The sequence below is a fragment of the Thrips palmi genome, unplaced genomic scaffold, assembly GCF_012932325.1.
Source record: "Thrips palmi isolate BJ-2018 unplaced genomic scaffold, TpBJ-2018v1 HiC_scaffold_15, whole genome shotgun sequence".
NCBI classification, from domain to species: domain Eukaryota; kingdom Metazoa; phylum Arthropoda; class Insecta; order Thysanoptera; family Thripidae; genus Thrips; species Thrips palmi.
In genome coordinates this window covers 7,572,431-7,588,580 of record NW_023144624.1, presented here as the reverse complement: position 1 = coordinate 7,588,580, position 16,150 = coordinate 7,572,431, and the positions used below count along the sequence as shown (strand labels likewise).

Sequence of the window (16,150 nt, the reverse complement as noted above, 5' to 3'; positions counted from 1 at the left end):
GCGAGGCCCGGTCTTCCACTTCCTCGACGCGGCTGGCTTTGATTGCGCCACGGTACGTACATCGCCCGATCGACGCATCAGCATCGGCCAATTCGAGGCTCGCGTCCGATTTCCGAACCGAGCACAGGCATCCTCTGCTCCTGCTCCGCCCTCTCCTCTCCCAGCGACGCACTCATGAATGGAATGAGGCAATATGACGCCCCGCCCCCTTCCCCCGAGGACCCCAGCCACCGGCTCCAGCCCGCGCGCGACAAGTCCGGACAGGTCTGCGCAGTCCGACGCCGTCTGCTCAGCGAGAGATACGCCTCTGACCCGCAAGGTCCGCGAGGCTGCCATCCGGGCTGGATCAAATTCGTCGCGTAGTGTTCTTTGGAAGACTCCCCCCCCCTCTTCCTCCCCGCGGCTCCGTTACCCCGTTCGCGACGACGCCTTATCGAGACGCGTCCGAGAACACCTCGATAACGAGGAGGATGTGGAGGTGACCGCGGGGCGCGGGGCACGTACTGCGCGAAGCGCCGAGCAAGACGCTGCAGATTCCACTCCGTCTCGCGGCGAGGCGCGGCGAAGCCCGGCAGGGCCACGCCAAGCCTAGCCAAGCCTAGCCAAGCCAAGCGATGGCGGTCATCATGTCCGCAGCGTCCGCACCGTCCGCAGTGGCTTTGGGGGAAACCCCACCCGCGGCCGGAGGCGCCACGCCCGCCTCGGCCGGCCCCCGGCTGATTCCAGCACGGCTTCGTTGCTCTCTCGCACCCCCACAGAACGCCACGAGAGCGAGAGAGAGAGAGACAGAGCCTGCAGCACCCGGCCGAGCTGCCCGAGCACACTCACGCGACAGGCACTTTGCACTTCGCCCACCAACCGTCGCCCCCGCGGGGAGGCAACGACCTGTAGCCTGCGGCCTGCGGGCCCGGCTTCGAATCCCACCGAAAACACCAAAAAACTCAAACTTACCATTCGATGCTGCGGTATCCGTGCGCGCAGCAGTGCAGGCTCTTGCCGCCGCCACCCAGCACGTACTCCTTGGAGGACAGCTCCTTGCTGAACGCCAGGTCGCCGTCGGGCAGCCCCACGGCGTTGCCCACGGCGGTCCCCACGGCGTTCGGGGTGGGCGTCGTCCACGTGTCCACCGAGCAGTGGTCCTTGGCGTCCACCACCGCGTCGGGCGGCGTCATGGTGGCGAGGGCCGCTGGCGCCAACAGCAGCACCGCGAGCAGCAACGCGGCCATCTGCAAAAGGCGACGTCGAACCGTTTCAGAAACAGTGTGGCTGCCTCGAGCATCCGCGCGTGCACGGACACGCACGGACACGCACGCTGCACGCCACACAGGGCACACTCCGGGAGGGTGGGCAAACCCCGGGGCGCACCCAGCCTGCAGTCCCTGCAGTGCCTGCAGCAAGGATCCAGCGAGGGACGAGTGGACACCTCCGATTTCCCACGAACTTGGCCCGTCTCCTTGTCTTGCACGACAAAAGGTAGTGTCTCCTTCGGCCGCTGACCGGTACACCCCGCCCCCTCTGCCCCCCTCCCTCTCCTCTGCCTTCCCTCTCGGGGGTCTGCCCCGATCCCGAGAACCCCCCTCCCCCTCCCCGCTCCAGAGGACGCCGGCCCGGTCTGCAAATTTTTACCTGAGGGGACTGGCAATGAATTACATGTTCTGACAAGTCTCGCTCACTCACACGACGCAGCAAAGGCGAGGCAGCGAGGTGGCAGGGGGGACGTCGCGGATCCTAACCGAAACTTGAAAAGTTGCGGGACGCCGAATCAAAAAATAGTACACTCCCAGGTGCAGCGGGCAGACGGCGGACGGCTGACGCCAAGGCTGACGCAATGCCGGAACTGGCCATTCGCAGCGCTTTGCGGTGCTGCGACTGCTGGGCCGGTGGTGGGCCGGTGGTGGCCTGGACCGCGGCGCGATGGCGCGATTTCGGGGCCGCGATAGCCGGCATTCCCTGCCGCCACGCCCTGCCCCGCGGAGCCGTGACGCGCGATCAGGTGGGAAGCCCGGCCGGCCAGCGGGCCAGGCCATTCAATCGGCCACTTCCAGACTCCCGGGGCCGCGGCCGGAGGCGCGACGCGGGTCGAGACTTGCGGGGACGGCAGGTGGGTGGGCGTGCCGCTCGACGTGGTGCTCGACGTGCCGCGGACCGCGGCGCCCACCGCGACGACGAAGGGCCGATAGGGCCGATAGGGCCGCCAGCCGGACCTCCGCGCCGCTACGCGCCGCCAAGCCGGGCAAACCTATTCCTGGGCTCGCCTATCATGACATGACTTGGTCAACCGCAGGCCGGCGGCGTTGCGCGCCAGGTGGCACGGATGATAACGCTTGATAACGGCGCGAACCCCTTCGACCGGCCGCGACGGCCGCGACGGCCGCGCCGCGACGGCCGCGCCGCGACACGTCCGGTCCGGCACCGTCCGGCACGCCCTCGGACAGACCGACAGCTCGGCGGGGGTGTGCTGCAGTTGCACCACATCACCTTGCACCCACCCAGGCCTAGGACGCAACGCCCAGGCGCCACCGCACCGCACGCATCTCAAAGCGCGTCAATGTGCACACAGGACAATCAATCCTCCAAACGCCCCTATTTCTTTTCCGCCGCCGGTGCGGCCGAACTGTCATCTTGATGACATCGGGGTGACATCATACCATTTCTGCCCCACCAATGCAAGATTACGCGCAATCTCTCGGCCGAGTACGGGCGGTACGGGCTACAAGCAACAAGTTCGGTGGTCCTTGCAGTGCCGTGGGGCCCGGCGGCCCGGCGCGCCGTCAGGGGAATGCCTAAGGAGCCCCACAACGCAGCGACACGTCGAGACACGTCCGCAGCGGGGCCTCTGTGGACCTTACCTTGATTGTACAGAGGTGGATTCGAGGGAAGTCACGGGCGTATCCTCATAACGCAGTCACTCAAACACACACACACATCCACGGCGCAGTAATCCAGAGAACACTTGCAGCACACGCGACGACTCGGCGATCACGACACGGCGGACAAGCCGCGCTTTTGCCAGCACCGCGCACGACCACGTCCAACACAAGACTGGCTGGCGAATGGCGAGTGAGTGGGGAGAGGGATGGGGAGTGGAGTGGCGGGGCGGCGGGGCGCGGGGCGTCGGCGGCGCGGTGGCGGGCGGAGGAGGGGGCTGGCCACCGCGGCACCGCACCGGCAGCCCCCCCCCCCCCTCGCAAGCAGTCGCCAAAGCCCTACACAAGAACAGGGCCAAAAAGGGCGGACATGTGAAACACGGGACAATGAGAGGGATTACCTCTGGAACAGTCACTTGTGCTTGTTCTCGCGGGGTGGGGATCCGGGGAACCGGAGTGTTGGGGAGGGGGCGGTTTCTTTTCCTCCACGCGTAGATTTTGTGGAGGGAAGGCCACGTGTTCTGCCAAAGTGAATTTCACGATCTAGCCGCAAGGCAGCCGAGAGTGAAGGTCCTTTAGTGGGTAGAAAAGAACTGCACTGTGGAACTTTGTTCGAAGATGTGCGGCAGTGTAGGCAGTTCAACAACACTTTGTTTTGTTTTTTTTTCAGACTGCTTTGATGTTACGTTAACCCAAATACCCGAAACGCCAAAAATTGGTTCGAGTTGCACGTATGGATATTCGGGAGCGCGAGCATGCAAATTTCCCGCGGTCCAATTCCATTTTCACCGCCTTTTCAGTTTCACAAACAAGCGACGTCATGGTCGACAACCCCTCCACGGTGGCAAAGAATCTCTTTCACTTCCGAAATAGGAAGGAAATTGGATGTGAAATCAATTACATTTAAAAAAAAGAAAAGCACCATTTCAGGATTTTTGAGAGAGAAGAGAAAATCACACAGGTCTTCAACCGTTTACCCGATTTGTGGAAAAGTTGGCAATGAAACATGACAACTGGTAAACAAACGAATGCCAATATTCAAACAGAACACCAACATAACCCCGAACGGAACGGAACGGGTGCCGAAAAGTCTTTACGCTCTTGATCAAGCAATTCCCCTATGTTCGGCGTGTATTCTGTTGTAGTTTTCATTACGTAACAGACAATGTCATCATCTGAAGAAAAAACAACAAGCCCACCCGCCAGGAGACGGCGTTCGAGCATTCTCAGAAGGAAGTCTGGTAAGGATTCAGATACAGAATCCAATTTTACTTATTTATTTATGTGATCTAATCAATTCTTTTATTTTATTTTTCAAGTTATTCCTATTGCTGAAGAGCATACTTATGAGCTCGCGTTAAGAGAGTAAGTGTAGTTTTTCCTTTACGGGTATACAGTTCTCCAGTACTGGTGCACAACAACTAGATCTCTTGTTCTGGTATTTTGTTTACGTTTTTAAAGGAACCTAAATCTATTTGTATTGTGTCTCAGGTACATATCTGATACAAAAAGGGAAAAGTCGGAATGGGATGATTTATATCGTCAGCGGAAGTCTCAATTTAAAATTTCAGAAGATGCGTAAGTTTACTGAAAATCTTAACTCCTGAGACACATATTTCCCTATTGCTGCATTTCTGATATTTTTCTCTCTCCTGTCAGGTTGGCTCAGGTTACTGCTGAGCCACCAACAATCACCCCTGATGTTGTTCAACAAGATCTTACTGAGGATGATATAATTCATTTCCAACAACGACCAGATTATGAAAAACTTTGCAATGATATGGACAGATTTGTAGAAACAGCAGCAATGATCAAAGCGAAATTGAAGGGATTACAATCAGTGTCAAATTACACCTTTCTGTCATCAAAGGCTCGTTTGAATGCATTATCAAATAGTATATGCACTTTTAATGATACTGTTCCATTGTGGCTACAGGATCCATTGAAGATCCAGAATCGTAAAGTTAAATAAAATATATGGGCTATATCAAGTTAAGGAAATTCACAGTTCACAATTCACTTTTAATTGCTCTCCTGAATTGACATAACATCACAATGTTAACAAAACAATAAAAAAAATTACAGAATGTATAAGGCTTAAAACATTTTGGCAGTGAAAAGGTTTTGGTAAAAATTATGCTCACAAAAGTGAACATAATACATTAAATTAGTGGTGTCACAAGTATTCTTCTGCGTCTTTTGACTCCATATAATTCACTGGAATCAAGAGAAAGGCAGATAAGATAGATTGAGCTGGAAACCATTGCAAAATGCTTCTCCATATTGAAGCCTTGCCATGCTTTGTAACTGAGCTCATTGGTATATGCCTCAACGATAAATAAATAAATCTTATTCTAACATCACAATTGGTATGATAACTTTCCAAGAAAAGTTCTGCATCACAAAGAGAAACTAAAACAAAATATGTCAAACCAGTCTCACTTAGCACAAAACATCTTCATCTGCATTGTTGAAGGTATGAAAAAGGAGTGAACATGTCTATTGGAGAATTACTTAAAATTAGTTCAGCTTATATTGATACAAAAGATAATAATGAAGAAATGATCCTGAATATTGAAGGTAATAGCATGAGGCAGTTCAGAATAAAGAATGGAAAACATTAAGAAGAAAGAGTCTACATACAATGCAAATCTGAGACAAAACAATAAATAAAATAGCTTGAGTTACAACGACTTCAGTTCTCACTCAGTAGCTACTGAGTGGTTGAAAATGGCAGGGAAATGTTTTTCATGTTAGTATGAAGAACATAACCAAATTAATCTTTCTTTTTGAGTCCATTTAAATCTTTGGTAGCAAATTAAGTGCAATCATGTTCAATGAGAGACTCCAGTACATAAGACCTATGAATTAATTATAATTATTGCTATCATCTTGGTCCTAAATGAAAGCTTTTTCTCCTGTGGCTTTTCCTTTCTCTCATTGCTAGATACTCTCTTCGATGAGAACTAGTGCGGAGTTCTAAAATATGATTCATTTGTTGTACTACAGCTCTTGCAACTTGTTCTGGAGCTTCAAAATCGTGGTGTTTAAAGCTCTGTGAATGGGGAGTTGCACTACTTTGTTCTGGTGATGGGCTTGGAGAACGATAATAAACCAACCTAGAACAAATTTTCTGGTGAAACTTACGAATGAAATTGCCAAAACAGAGTCAGTACTTAAGCAAAAATAAGAGCAAATAGAGTAAAATCTACAAAGAGTCTTACCTAAACACAGTGCGACTATTTGACTTGGTTTCAAGTAAATCACAGGCAACAATACAATCGGTATCATAGCTGACAGCACGTTGGCGGACCCAAAATTTAGCGCTGACTTTCTGCTGTGTTATAGGATCAATTTCTACTTTTTCGCCTGAAATACCTGTGCAGATAATTTGATCAATAAACAATTCCAAAAGAAAAATTTTCACAGATTTACATAGCTGAACAATTACCTAAATGGACCTCAGTTTTGGCACGAAGTGGATGTAAAACAAAAACTTGGTATGATTGATACAACGGTGCTTCCATGGCCGTCATGTGGCCTTTCATTCGCATTTCAGCTGCCTGAAGTTGAGCTGAAAGATAAATAAAATAAAATGACAATTTTTCAGAAATGGATTTTTTTTTCTCTTTTTATCTATATGGTAAAATTCTTACCCTTTGATCTAGTGCCTGAAGGATCATGTCCAGGACAGGAGTCCACATCATCCCTGGAAATAAAAGACACAAATTTTTGGGCTCTTAACTTTTCTCAAAAAGAATATGGAGCTCTTTTCTGTCTGATATCAGTCACTTACTTTGTCACATCTTGGGAACGAGACGGCCATGTATTGTTACCCTCTACCATAGCTAGAAACTTAAATCCAAATTTTCCTACAGTTTCTCGGGGATCCAAAGAGGGAAAGTCCCAGTCAATTTCTCCATCATCTTCTGCTATGTGCATTCCATAGTTCTCAACACCCCCTCTGTTAAAAATAATTAAATCAAACAGCCCTCAGACAACAATAATTTTTGGAAAAGACTATACTCTAGAGCAATGTACTTACTTGATTTTATACTGAGGATGATGAATAGAACATTTATAAAGTGTAAGTCCAATTAAATCTTCAACCTTTGCAGCAGATAAGATAATCACAGTCATTGGGTAGTTGCAGTCAGGTGGTGCCAAGATTGGAAGGAATATGCCATATCTACGAACTTTCACTCCAACATGAGCCTGCCAAAAAATAGAATCCACATGTTTTTTGTACATACAGGCTAATAGAGTAAAACAATTTGTTGCTGCATAAATTAAACTTACACTCCCATCACATTTTGCATAAGTCTGGAACGGATTCTGAGGTAAGTCAGGACACTGTTCCAGCTGCTGAGCTAGAAGGGACTTTCCACCCTGTGACTTTGCATCCCTTGAACTAACTTGTTTCAAGTCCTTTCCCTGAAATACCTCTGCCAATTCATTTCCTGCAACAAAGATGAAGAATAAGAAAAGAAACAAGTGCATAAGTTTACAGTAATGGAACTTGTGAATAGACCAGCACTTACTTGACAATGTCACAGGTGCAGTCTCCCACTTTATATGTTTGGTTTTAGCTGCTCGCTTTCTTTCTCTGTCCATTTTCTCTAATCGAGCAGCTGTATTAGACCTTGCTCTGTGGGCACCAAAATCTAAGTCTGCAAGAATATTGATGAAATGAAACATCAGGCGCCACAGCAACACCGGCTTCGAAACAATTGAAATCCTTGTAAATACCTGATTGAATATCAAAGGATTGGCCCATTGCATCCATATCATCTTCATCACTATCATCTTCTCCAGGGTAACAATCATACTTTGTGGAAGAGACAAGCTTTCGGGAAAGATTTTCTCCTTGCATTACCATCTCACACATTCCTGTCAGATATACAAAAATTAGTTAGAGGGCAATATGATGACAAGTTTAAGGTAAAAACAACCAAATTGAATGAAACGGAAGCCCCTTGAAACAGCTGTTAGCAATACTCAATTCAATGAAACATTACACCGGATTACAACAAGAATATTGATCGGGTGACAGTGAATTTAATGAAGAAATTTGTGGGACAAGTAGTTTAAAGATTTTAACAGTACTAAACACAAGGGATGCCATAATGCCATGTAAACCTATTTACAACAACAAACTGATGAATCGTTGAAATGGCGAGAATAGTACTCACCAGTGTCATCAGAGGAAACAAATGAATTCCTTATGTGTGATAACAGCCAATGTTTATTATCATAAAACGCCATATCTATTTTTTAAATAATAGTATTAATTTGTTTATAAAAGACCCGGCTGACATAACCTCTGCCTCCATCCGACATTCACTTGTTTTCCAGAAGAGCTCCCAGCATGTCAAACGCAAATATTTTTCAATGTTGATCAAACAGGCTTTTGCACCCGATACGGGAGTCGAGTCACTAGCGATGTAACTTTTTTTAGAGAATTTATATTATTTTTCAATTTTTAAAACCTAATTCCAGCTTAGTACTGATTGAAGCATCAAACAGTTTTTAGTATTTAGTGCTTAAGGGTTTTCGTTTCGAAGCAATGTCGTGAACAACAACAACCAAATCAACAACAATATTGAGATAGGTTAACCTCCATCCAACCACGTGAAAGGTTCGTGTGTTGTGGAAAAATTTTCTCAGACGACAACATGGGGAAAGCAAGCAAAATTAAACTTTCCAAACCAACGAGTAAAACGCAGCCCCTTGACAGACAAATCGAGGAACATCGTTTTGCCAAGCCGTCAACCAGAGTGAAAAATAGGCTTCGTCAAGATGAAGATGAAGAGGTATGTCAATTATTTAATTTACTTGCTACCATTCATATAATGGAAAATTTGTTTGTGCCATCTTAAACTTTTTTCAATGTTTGTTGATTCTTGTTGTGCCTTTCTTTTGTAGTTCGTTGGATCAGAACTGTCTGGTCGCATTCTCCAACAAGCACGTCAACAACAGAGAGAGCTGGAAGATGTCACCGATGATCTTGCACCACCCGCTAAGAAAACAACCAAGTTGGGTGCTGGCAGTTCTTTGGCAGGCCCTAGTAATGCAGGATCTGATGATGAAGATGGTGCCAGCTCTGAGGATGACATGGAGGGAGATTTCTATGAGGATGTGGTATGCTATCGAAGTTTTGTTCATGAACTTACTTGCAAATTAACTGCTACATTCACTTAATTTGTTGTCTTATGTAGAATATTGATGAAGACGATGAGCGAGCCCTTGAAATGTTCATGAACTACAGTGGCAAAACTGGTCGAACTTTAGCTGATATAATCCAAGAAAAGATTACTGAAAAGCACACCGAGCTTCAGACTCAGTTTTCAGATGCAGGAAGTGAGTAAAATCCTTGCTTTTTTCTAAGGCAGCTGTGTGGATAATGCCTATGTAAAGTTTGATCTTTCCACTCTCAAGGTGTGCAAATGCAAGAACTAGATCCTCGGGTCAAGGAGATGTATGAAGGTGTGAAGGATGTCCTAATCAAGTATCGAAGTGGCAAACTACCTAAGGCTTTCAAAATAGTTCCAAAGCTTCGTAATTGGGAACAAATTCTTTACATTACTGGTAAAGTATTGACTCTTGTGTGTGTGTGTTTTCTTTTTTTTCTTTACTGTCTCAATCATATTAATTCAGTTTCACATCATGCTTTGATTTCATAGATCCACCCAGATGGAGTGCTGCTGCCATGTATCAGGCCACTCGTATCTTTGCATCTAATCTAAAAGACAACATGGCACAAAGATTTTTCAATCTCGTTCTTCTCCCCCGTGTACGGGATGACATTGCTGAGTACAAGAGACTTAATTTCCATCTATATCAAGCTCTTCGCAAAGCTCTTTTCAAGCCCGGTGCCTTTATGAAGGGTATCCTCCTTCCACTGTGTGAGGTAAAATGTATTTTCTGATTTTTTCTTTGTTTTATATCTATCTGTTTCAATTTACCCCTAAACATTTTTTAATCTCCAGAGTGGCACTTGCACTCTACGTGAAGCCATCATTGTAGGGTCTGTTGTGGCAAAGAACTCCATCCCCATGCTCCATTCAGCTGCTGCCATGCTAAAACTGGCAGAAATGGATTACAATGGAGCCAACTCTATATTCCTCAGAATCTTGTTTGATAAGAAATATGCGCTGCCTTATCGGGTGGTTGATGCTGTAGTTTTTCACTTTGTCAGGTCAGAATGAGTCATTTTTTTTGCCATCTTCAAGTTGCACACATTAACTATTTTAAATTAGTGGGTAATATATCAAAATATTTATTTTCCCAGGTTCCAGCGAGATCATAGAGAGTTGCCTGTTCTGTGGCACCAAGCCCTTCTTACTTTTGTTCAACGATACAAGAGTGACATTAGCAGTGAACAAAGATCTGCCCTTATGGATCTATTAAGGCATCAAAATCACCCAACTGTAACATCAGAAATCAGGCGAGAATTAGTAAACGCTAAATGTAGAGATGTTGAAGGTGCTGAGCCTGAGCCCATGGCTGATTGATGATTTAGTCAGTTTAATGTTTTTGAGGCTTGAATTTTGGTGTGTATATATTAACTAGGAATAAGATGTTTATTTTCCTAATATTTAAGTTATAATCAGGTATAAGTTACAAATTAAAAGCTTATTATGAATGTATAAAGACATGGATTTATTCATCCCTGCAAGTGCATTGTTGGTGGCTTTTACAATCTATTTTCAGACCCATTAAGTCATACCCAAAATTGTTTTCATTCCAAGAATTTTCTTCTGTTGGGTTCCTCACGGCTTCTTAATTCCTGGTAAATGACAAGGGATCTTTTGAATGACCTCTTGGATGCGGTCATGCAACACTTGTTCTGTAGCTTGACGAATGGTGTCGTGAAGACTGTCTACAGCCTAAAAATTAATAAGAAGAGTAACATTTATTAATAACCAAGAAAAGAATGACTGTCTACAACACTATAGTGTACATATATTACCAAAGTCGTTACCTTTTCTGCTATGGCTGATGAGAGGCCATCAAAAGGATAGAGTCCTGTAAGGTTGACATGTATTTGACCTAAATCTGTCACCTTTGTTTCCTCTACTTTGAACTTGCACCCCTCCACTGACAGACTAACTTCTACTGCCAGTGTTATTGAGTTAGATGTAACATTTGCTGTCAGGTTGCCAGTTGTTCCAAAATGTAGTATGGAGGCATCATAGTCATAGCTATTTGAAAACAAGAAATGTTGGTTAACTTCCATGGGCAGTATGTTATCTTAATGGCCGATCAAGGAAGTCTCCTCATTAACTCACTCAATAGTCAATTCTTGAAGACCTAATGGTGCTATCACCATCAGTTTAGCGTTTTTGTATGCTAGGTTGGCATCTCCAGTCCTTTTTATCGAAGATAATGATCTTAGTGATCCTTTGGTACAGTGCAAATGGCCATGCACTACAAACGGCCACATATTCTTATAAAAGTCTTCTGTGATGTCTGGCAAAGAGATGGACTCCTCCTTAGCAAGAACCAATGCCTTCCTCACAGATATGAGGACTTGATCCACCAGGCCATTAATGTTCAAGCCTCTCTGTTCTGCTTCCTTTAGTAAAAGCTCGTCAGAGTCACCCTGCATCAACCAGTAAATTTTATCACCTTGGAAGACATTGTCAGCGAATAAAGTCAGTTTCATACTCTTACCTCTGGAGCATAGACAGCCTGCAAAGCATTCACCACTGCTCCTAGGAGCACCAAGATGAGGGCGGCCCTCGGTAGATACATGTTGGCCTGGAACGATTGAGGGAATGCATCAGATAAAACTAGGTGGCCGGCGTGGCGTCTCTTCTCTACTCCCCGCTGAGACGCGTGGGGTATCGCCGCGGAGCATCGCCTTGGAGGCTGGCGGACGGGACGACTCGCGCCACATAAATACAAGTGAGGGCAACAGGCGGGGTCATTCATAATCTCTTGTCTTGTAGTACAGTGAGTGGACCGTGGCGTCCGGAAAGTGTGCTTCTATCTTTGTCGATCCCAACTTGCCGCTAAAGCGACCGACTTTCAATAGACACACCTTCATTTGGTGATGTACTCATTTGACAAAGGAGTCGCTCTCCCCGTGCGTGTCTATCCACTCTTGACTTTCTAAACACGAATTTTTAAAATGAAAATGAATTACACTGACCACTGCCACCAGTAGCTAAATCAACACTTCTTTTAGAGGAACAAAAGAAAAATGACACCAAACACAGTTTTGACTGCATGTTTGCAGGCAATCTATTTTCATGACCGATGGTGGAGCTTTTTTGGTGGTCCTGGAGAAGACACTCACCTGGGAATGAAGTCGGGGCGAACAAAGCGCGAAGCAATAGCTCGGCGCGAAGCAATAGCTCGGCGCGAAGCAATAGCTCGGCGCGTGACGGCAGGGGCGATACTGTCAGTCCATTGGTGGACACTCCGACCCTACACTGCGCGAGGCTGTGGGGCACTGGCTGCCGCGGGTAAATAAGACTGTGTGTCGCATCGCCGCATCGCGCTTCCTCCCCCCTCCCCTTTGCGATACCCTGCGTCTGTGCCGAAGACTTGGTAGACGCAACACACACATGCGGTGACACACATGAGACGTGCAAGTGTCGCGCGGTATGACGCACACTAGAATCACCGCGCCGAGGGAAGCACCACTGTTTGGTCGTGAGGCCGGTTTTAGAGAAACCAGAATCGTGGTGCTAGTTACCGAATGAAAGCAGTGTGGAATCTTTCACATTATTTTACTTATTCCGGGGAGACTAGGCACACATTAGAGCTTGGTACTGTCAGAGACAACTGTTTGCAAGCTGTGTGACTCCTTTTGTGTTCATATGAGCCCGCCAGCAGGGAGCGGAGCTGGCTGCTTCGATAGTATCGAAACCATCTCGATTTACACGTCGAGTTTGACTGCTTCCGCGTGTTGTGAATCTGGCGCGTTTAGTTGTCAAAACAACTTATCGAGTTCCCGTTCAAATTTTCTGTTATTACTGCGATGAACTGGAGAAATCATTTCTTGATATGTAAGTCGATATTTTGTGTCTGTTGCCGTTCCATTACATTTTGTACGAGTTGACGCACAGCAATTTTTGAAGTTTGATAGGTTATGTGTCCTGTGTTTGTTTGAAACAGTTTGATGCTCATTCTCTGAATAGTATTGTTATTTGCTTCTTTCCAAGTGTCTGCTGTTAATTTTAAGCGGACATCTTGTCAGTGTTAATACTTTTCTTTATCGTCCGCAGCTTGGTTCTTGGAGTTGTCTGTTGGCTTATGTTTCTCTCATTTCACATTCCCATTAAATTACCATAGTTTTCTATTTTACAGCGTAGTCTGTGAAAATTTTCATCAACTCTGCTAACTATTATTATTTGTTCATTTTGATAGTTGTCATAGTAGCATGAGTTTGTCATGGAGCTTAATAATAGTTTACATTTGGTCTTGTCGAATTTTATTTTTCTTTATAGGGTCTATCAAATTTCTTGATTTTACTGTTTGATTTTCCCCACCGATCTCTGAAAATATTTTTGCTCTCTCTTTTCAGAACATGGAAAAAAATGAGGCAGATGGGACAGTGTTGATCCTTCAAGTTGATGAACACGGGAAACAGCAGCAGTTTTCTTTTGAAAACGACCTTCAAGCAGTGTAAGCAGTGTCAAGCTTTTGAACGTTTTAAGTATCAAGCTGTTGGTGTTTGTGTTTCTTTGTGATTCGTACTTAATTTATTTTCTCGCTCATAGAACTGAGCTTGGGCTTGGTGAAGTAGATGAAAGTATCCTGGATAACGGAAACCTCATGGATAAGCCAATCAAGCTGGAGCACCTAGGTGAAGATGACACCATGATCATGCTGCCAGGTGACGACTGTGTGCTTGGAGAAGATGGTGCGGCAACAGATGAAGCAGGTGTGACTTCAAACCTGACATTTATTTTATCTTCTCTTTTCTTGTCAAAGACAAAAATTTGTTAAATATCTATCTAGTTTATATTTTTAATCCTTTTCTTTTTTGTTGTTGAATAAAGGAAACCTGATATCAGTCGATGGTGTTTTGGATGGCATGGATTTGGAAATGGTTGAAGAAATTAGCCACCAGGAGGCAATGTCACCAAAGTCTCAAGATAATGAGGAGCATCAAGAAGAGTATGTTATCTTTAACTTTCATGTTTACTCAAAACCCTGCAAAAAATTTATAAAATTCCTTTTTTTGCACCTACATTTTGTAATTCACTGCAAAATTATGATATTTTTTAATTTTCTATTGTTGATTTTTTGTTTTAGTGATGATGTGATTGTTCAACATATGGACATCAGGGAACCTTTATCAACACTAAAAGAACTATTAGAGCAACGATTAGCTGTAGACCTATCAGATTATGAATTTTGGCTTCAGGATTCTCAAGAGGTAAATGCCCCTTTTCCTTTTTTTTAAATATCAAAAGACCTGTTATAATTTTGGCTCACACCTTTTTGTTGTCACTTTTCTAGCTGGAGAGTCATAAGAACTTAGTTGACCAATGTGTCCAGGGTGAAGGTTTAGTTCAAGTTAACGTTCGGCTAAAGTCTGATGGGAAGGTTAACAAAATTAATATTGAAGATGTCTTGAAGCCAGCAGAAGATGGTGAAGTAGAGGAAACTGAAGAAAGCCAGGGTAGGATCTTTGTCATAATTTTAAAAACACCATATTTAAAAAAAAAATTCTCATTTTGATTTAAAAAATTCTGACTCTTTTCTAGAATCCCCTCGCATTCCATCTCCAACAAGTCCACCATCCGCAAATCCTGTACGGTGGATTGTTGATGCCAAATTTAAAAAAGAGATGGAAAAGCTTAACATACCACCAGGTATGATTCTGCATTTCAATGCAGTACAGACAATATAAATTGGGTGTGAATGTTCGAGATGTTTTATAGTTTTGATTTTGATTTTCTAGATCCAAATGATTGGTCTGCAGCTCAAGTTCTTCACTGGCTGCAATGGGCGGTCAGACATTTCAGTCTTGTAGGAATTCAATTAAAAGATTGGGCCATAACTGGCGAAGAGCTATGTAACCTTACTATGGCACAGTTCCAATCTAAAGTACCCCTTGATCCTGGAGACTTATTTTGGACTCATTTAGAGCTTCTTCGGAAATGCAAATTTGTGGGTAAGTGACCTTAAAAATTATTCTACCCCAATTTTTTTTTATATTGTGTTGTACTAAGTTAATTATATTGTTAAACTTTCTTTCCTTCTCAGCTGTTGTCCACTCGAAACCGCACAGGGAACCAAAGGAAAAGTCTCACCCTCTAGCTAGCCAAAGTCAGACTTATACATTTTCCAAAAAAACGAAAACTCCAAGGGAAAGTCAAGGAAAACTGCATGGCAAGCCTCGATCTGCTCGGGCTGCTGGTTTGCCTCTAGGTTCAATGGATGCAACCACTATTGGGTGTAACAATCGCTCTGGTAAGTAAGCTATGTTGTGGCCACTTGGTATTTTCTCCTTAACCATGGTTACTTGTCATAATGAAAAAGTTTTCCTCTTCAGGGTATAATGGCCAAATTCAGTTATGGCAATTTTTACTTGAATTATTAACTGACAAAGAACACAGAGATGTGATTCAATGGCTTGGAGATGATGGGGAGTTTAAGCTGATAAATCCAGAGGTGGTTGCTCAGCTGTGGGGTGAGAGGAAAAATAAACCTACGATGAACTATGAGAAGTTGAGTCGCGCACTCAGGTATTATTATGATGGAGATATGATTTCAAAGGTATGTAATACCTCAGAATATTTGTTATAAACAAAGTTTCTTACACAGGTCCTAAATTTCATACTGATTTTTCGTTTTAATTCCAGGTGGCAGGAAAAAGATTTGTATATAAGTTTGTTTGTGATTTGAAACAACTATTGGGGTACAGTGCAAGTGAATTAAATGCTTTGGTTGAAGAATGTGAAAGAAAAGCCATGGGTTTCAACCCTCGGTACAATTTATCACCAATGCATATTTAAATTTTTACCATTAGAATAGTCATGTCACTGACATGATGTCCATATGTTACCTGAAGTTTCTACTTGTTTTTGATTTTCAGTACCAGTCCCTCTTTTGTAAAGTTCCTTGTGTTTTTGGAAATGTTGCATAGCATGTCTGTTCTTTTGGATTATCTCAAAGAACATTTACTACAAGTGTTTTGGTCAAATATGTTTTAAAGCAGAAATTGTTTAAGTTGCATTTTCCTTTTTAATAAATGTTTGTAATTTTTATTTTAATGTTTGCTATATCATGTGCAATAAAAAGAGTCAACTTAGCCATTA

General features: G+C 44.5%; 6 protein-coding genes across 7 annotated transcripts in view; 3 read left to right on the top strand and 3 right to left on the bottom strand.

Annotated features, from left to right (window-relative positions):
- The window catches only part of LOC117641766 (interleukin-1 receptor accessory protein-like), a 32,023-nt gene extending 28,970 nt beyond the window's left edge, over positions 1–3,053 (bottom strand). Inside the window, 2 exon segments of the mRNA XM_034379366.1 lie at positions 952–1,226; positions 2,850–3,053. Of these exon segments, the coding sequence (XP_034235257.1) occupies positions 952–1,226 (275 nt within the window). The 5' untranslated portion in view covers positions 2,850–3,053.
- An 814-nt stretch (positions 3,054–3,867) lies between these two features.
- On the top strand, positions 3,868–4,877 carry LOC117640966. Its single transcript, XM_034378024.1, has 4 exons — positions 3,868–4,108; positions 4,187–4,232; positions 4,359–4,445; positions 4,527–4,877. Exons 1-4 carry the CDS (start codon positions 4,033–4,035, stop codon positions 4,837–4,839), a joined length of 522 nt encoding a protein of 173 aa, XP_034233915.1. The 5' UTR covers positions 3,868–4,032; the 3' UTR covers positions 4,840–4,877.
- LOC117640962 (target of rapamycin complex 2 subunit MAPKAP1) lies at positions 4,869–8,540 on the bottom strand. Its single transcript, XM_034378020.1, has 10 exons — positions 8,060–8,540; positions 7,617–7,757; positions 7,409–7,537; positions 7,167–7,327; positions 6,913–7,082; positions 6,664–6,831; positions 6,524–6,576; positions 6,319–6,441; positions 6,092–6,245; positions 4,869–5,986 (listed from the first exon to the last, which is right to left on the bottom strand). Exons 1-10 carry the CDS (start codon positions 8,130–8,132, stop codon positions 5,755–5,757), a joined length of 1,404 nt encoding a protein of 467 aa, XP_034233911.1. The 5' UTR covers positions 8,133–8,540; the 3' UTR covers positions 4,869–5,754.
- A 2-nt stretch (positions 8,541–8,542) lies between these two features.
- On the top strand, positions 8,543–10,520 carry LOC117640964 (bystin). Its single transcript, XM_034378021.1, has 7 exons — positions 8,543–8,680; positions 8,793–9,008; positions 9,086–9,227; positions 9,306–9,455; positions 9,551–9,777; positions 9,857–10,065; positions 10,159–10,520. Exons 1-7 carry the CDS (start codon positions 8,543–8,545, stop codon positions 10,379–10,381), a joined length of 1,305 nt encoding a protein of 434 aa, XP_034233912.1. The 3' UTR covers positions 10,382–10,520.
- Positions 10,506–12,362, bottom strand: LOC117640965. Of its 2 annotated transcripts, none has more exons than XM_034378022.1 (6): positions 12,257–12,362; positions 12,172–12,220; positions 11,544–11,630; positions 11,159–11,472; positions 10,852–11,071; positions 10,506–10,756 (listed from the first exon to the last, which is right to left on the bottom strand). In XM_034378022.1, exons 3-6 carry the CDS (start codon positions 11,622–11,624, stop codon positions 10,640–10,642), a joined length of 732 nt encoding a protein of 243 aa, XP_034233913.1. In that variant the 5' UTR covers positions 11,625–11,630; positions 12,172–12,220; positions 12,257–12,362; the 3' UTR covers positions 10,506–10,639. The 2 variants fall into 2 exon arrangements, with proteins under 2 accessions (XP_034233913.1, XP_034233914.1); XM_034378023.1 differs by having other exon boundaries at positions 12,172–12,202; positions 12,257–12,336.
- A 371-nt stretch (positions 12,363–12,733) lies between these two features.
- On the top strand, positions 12,734–16,150 carry LOC117640961 (DNA-binding protein Ets97D-like). Its single transcript, XM_034378019.1, has 11 exons — positions 12,734–12,886; positions 13,405–13,505; positions 13,601–13,764; positions 13,883–14,000; positions 14,139–14,262; positions 14,346–14,508; positions 14,594–14,701; positions 14,791–15,003; positions 15,096–15,302; positions 15,385–15,608; positions 15,695–16,150. The coding sequence occupies exons 2-11, from the start codon at positions 13,408–13,410 to the stop codon at positions 15,845–15,847; spliced, it is 1,572 nt and encodes a 523-aa protein (XP_034233910.1). The 5' UTR covers positions 12,734–12,886; positions 13,405–13,407; the 3' UTR covers positions 15,848–16,150.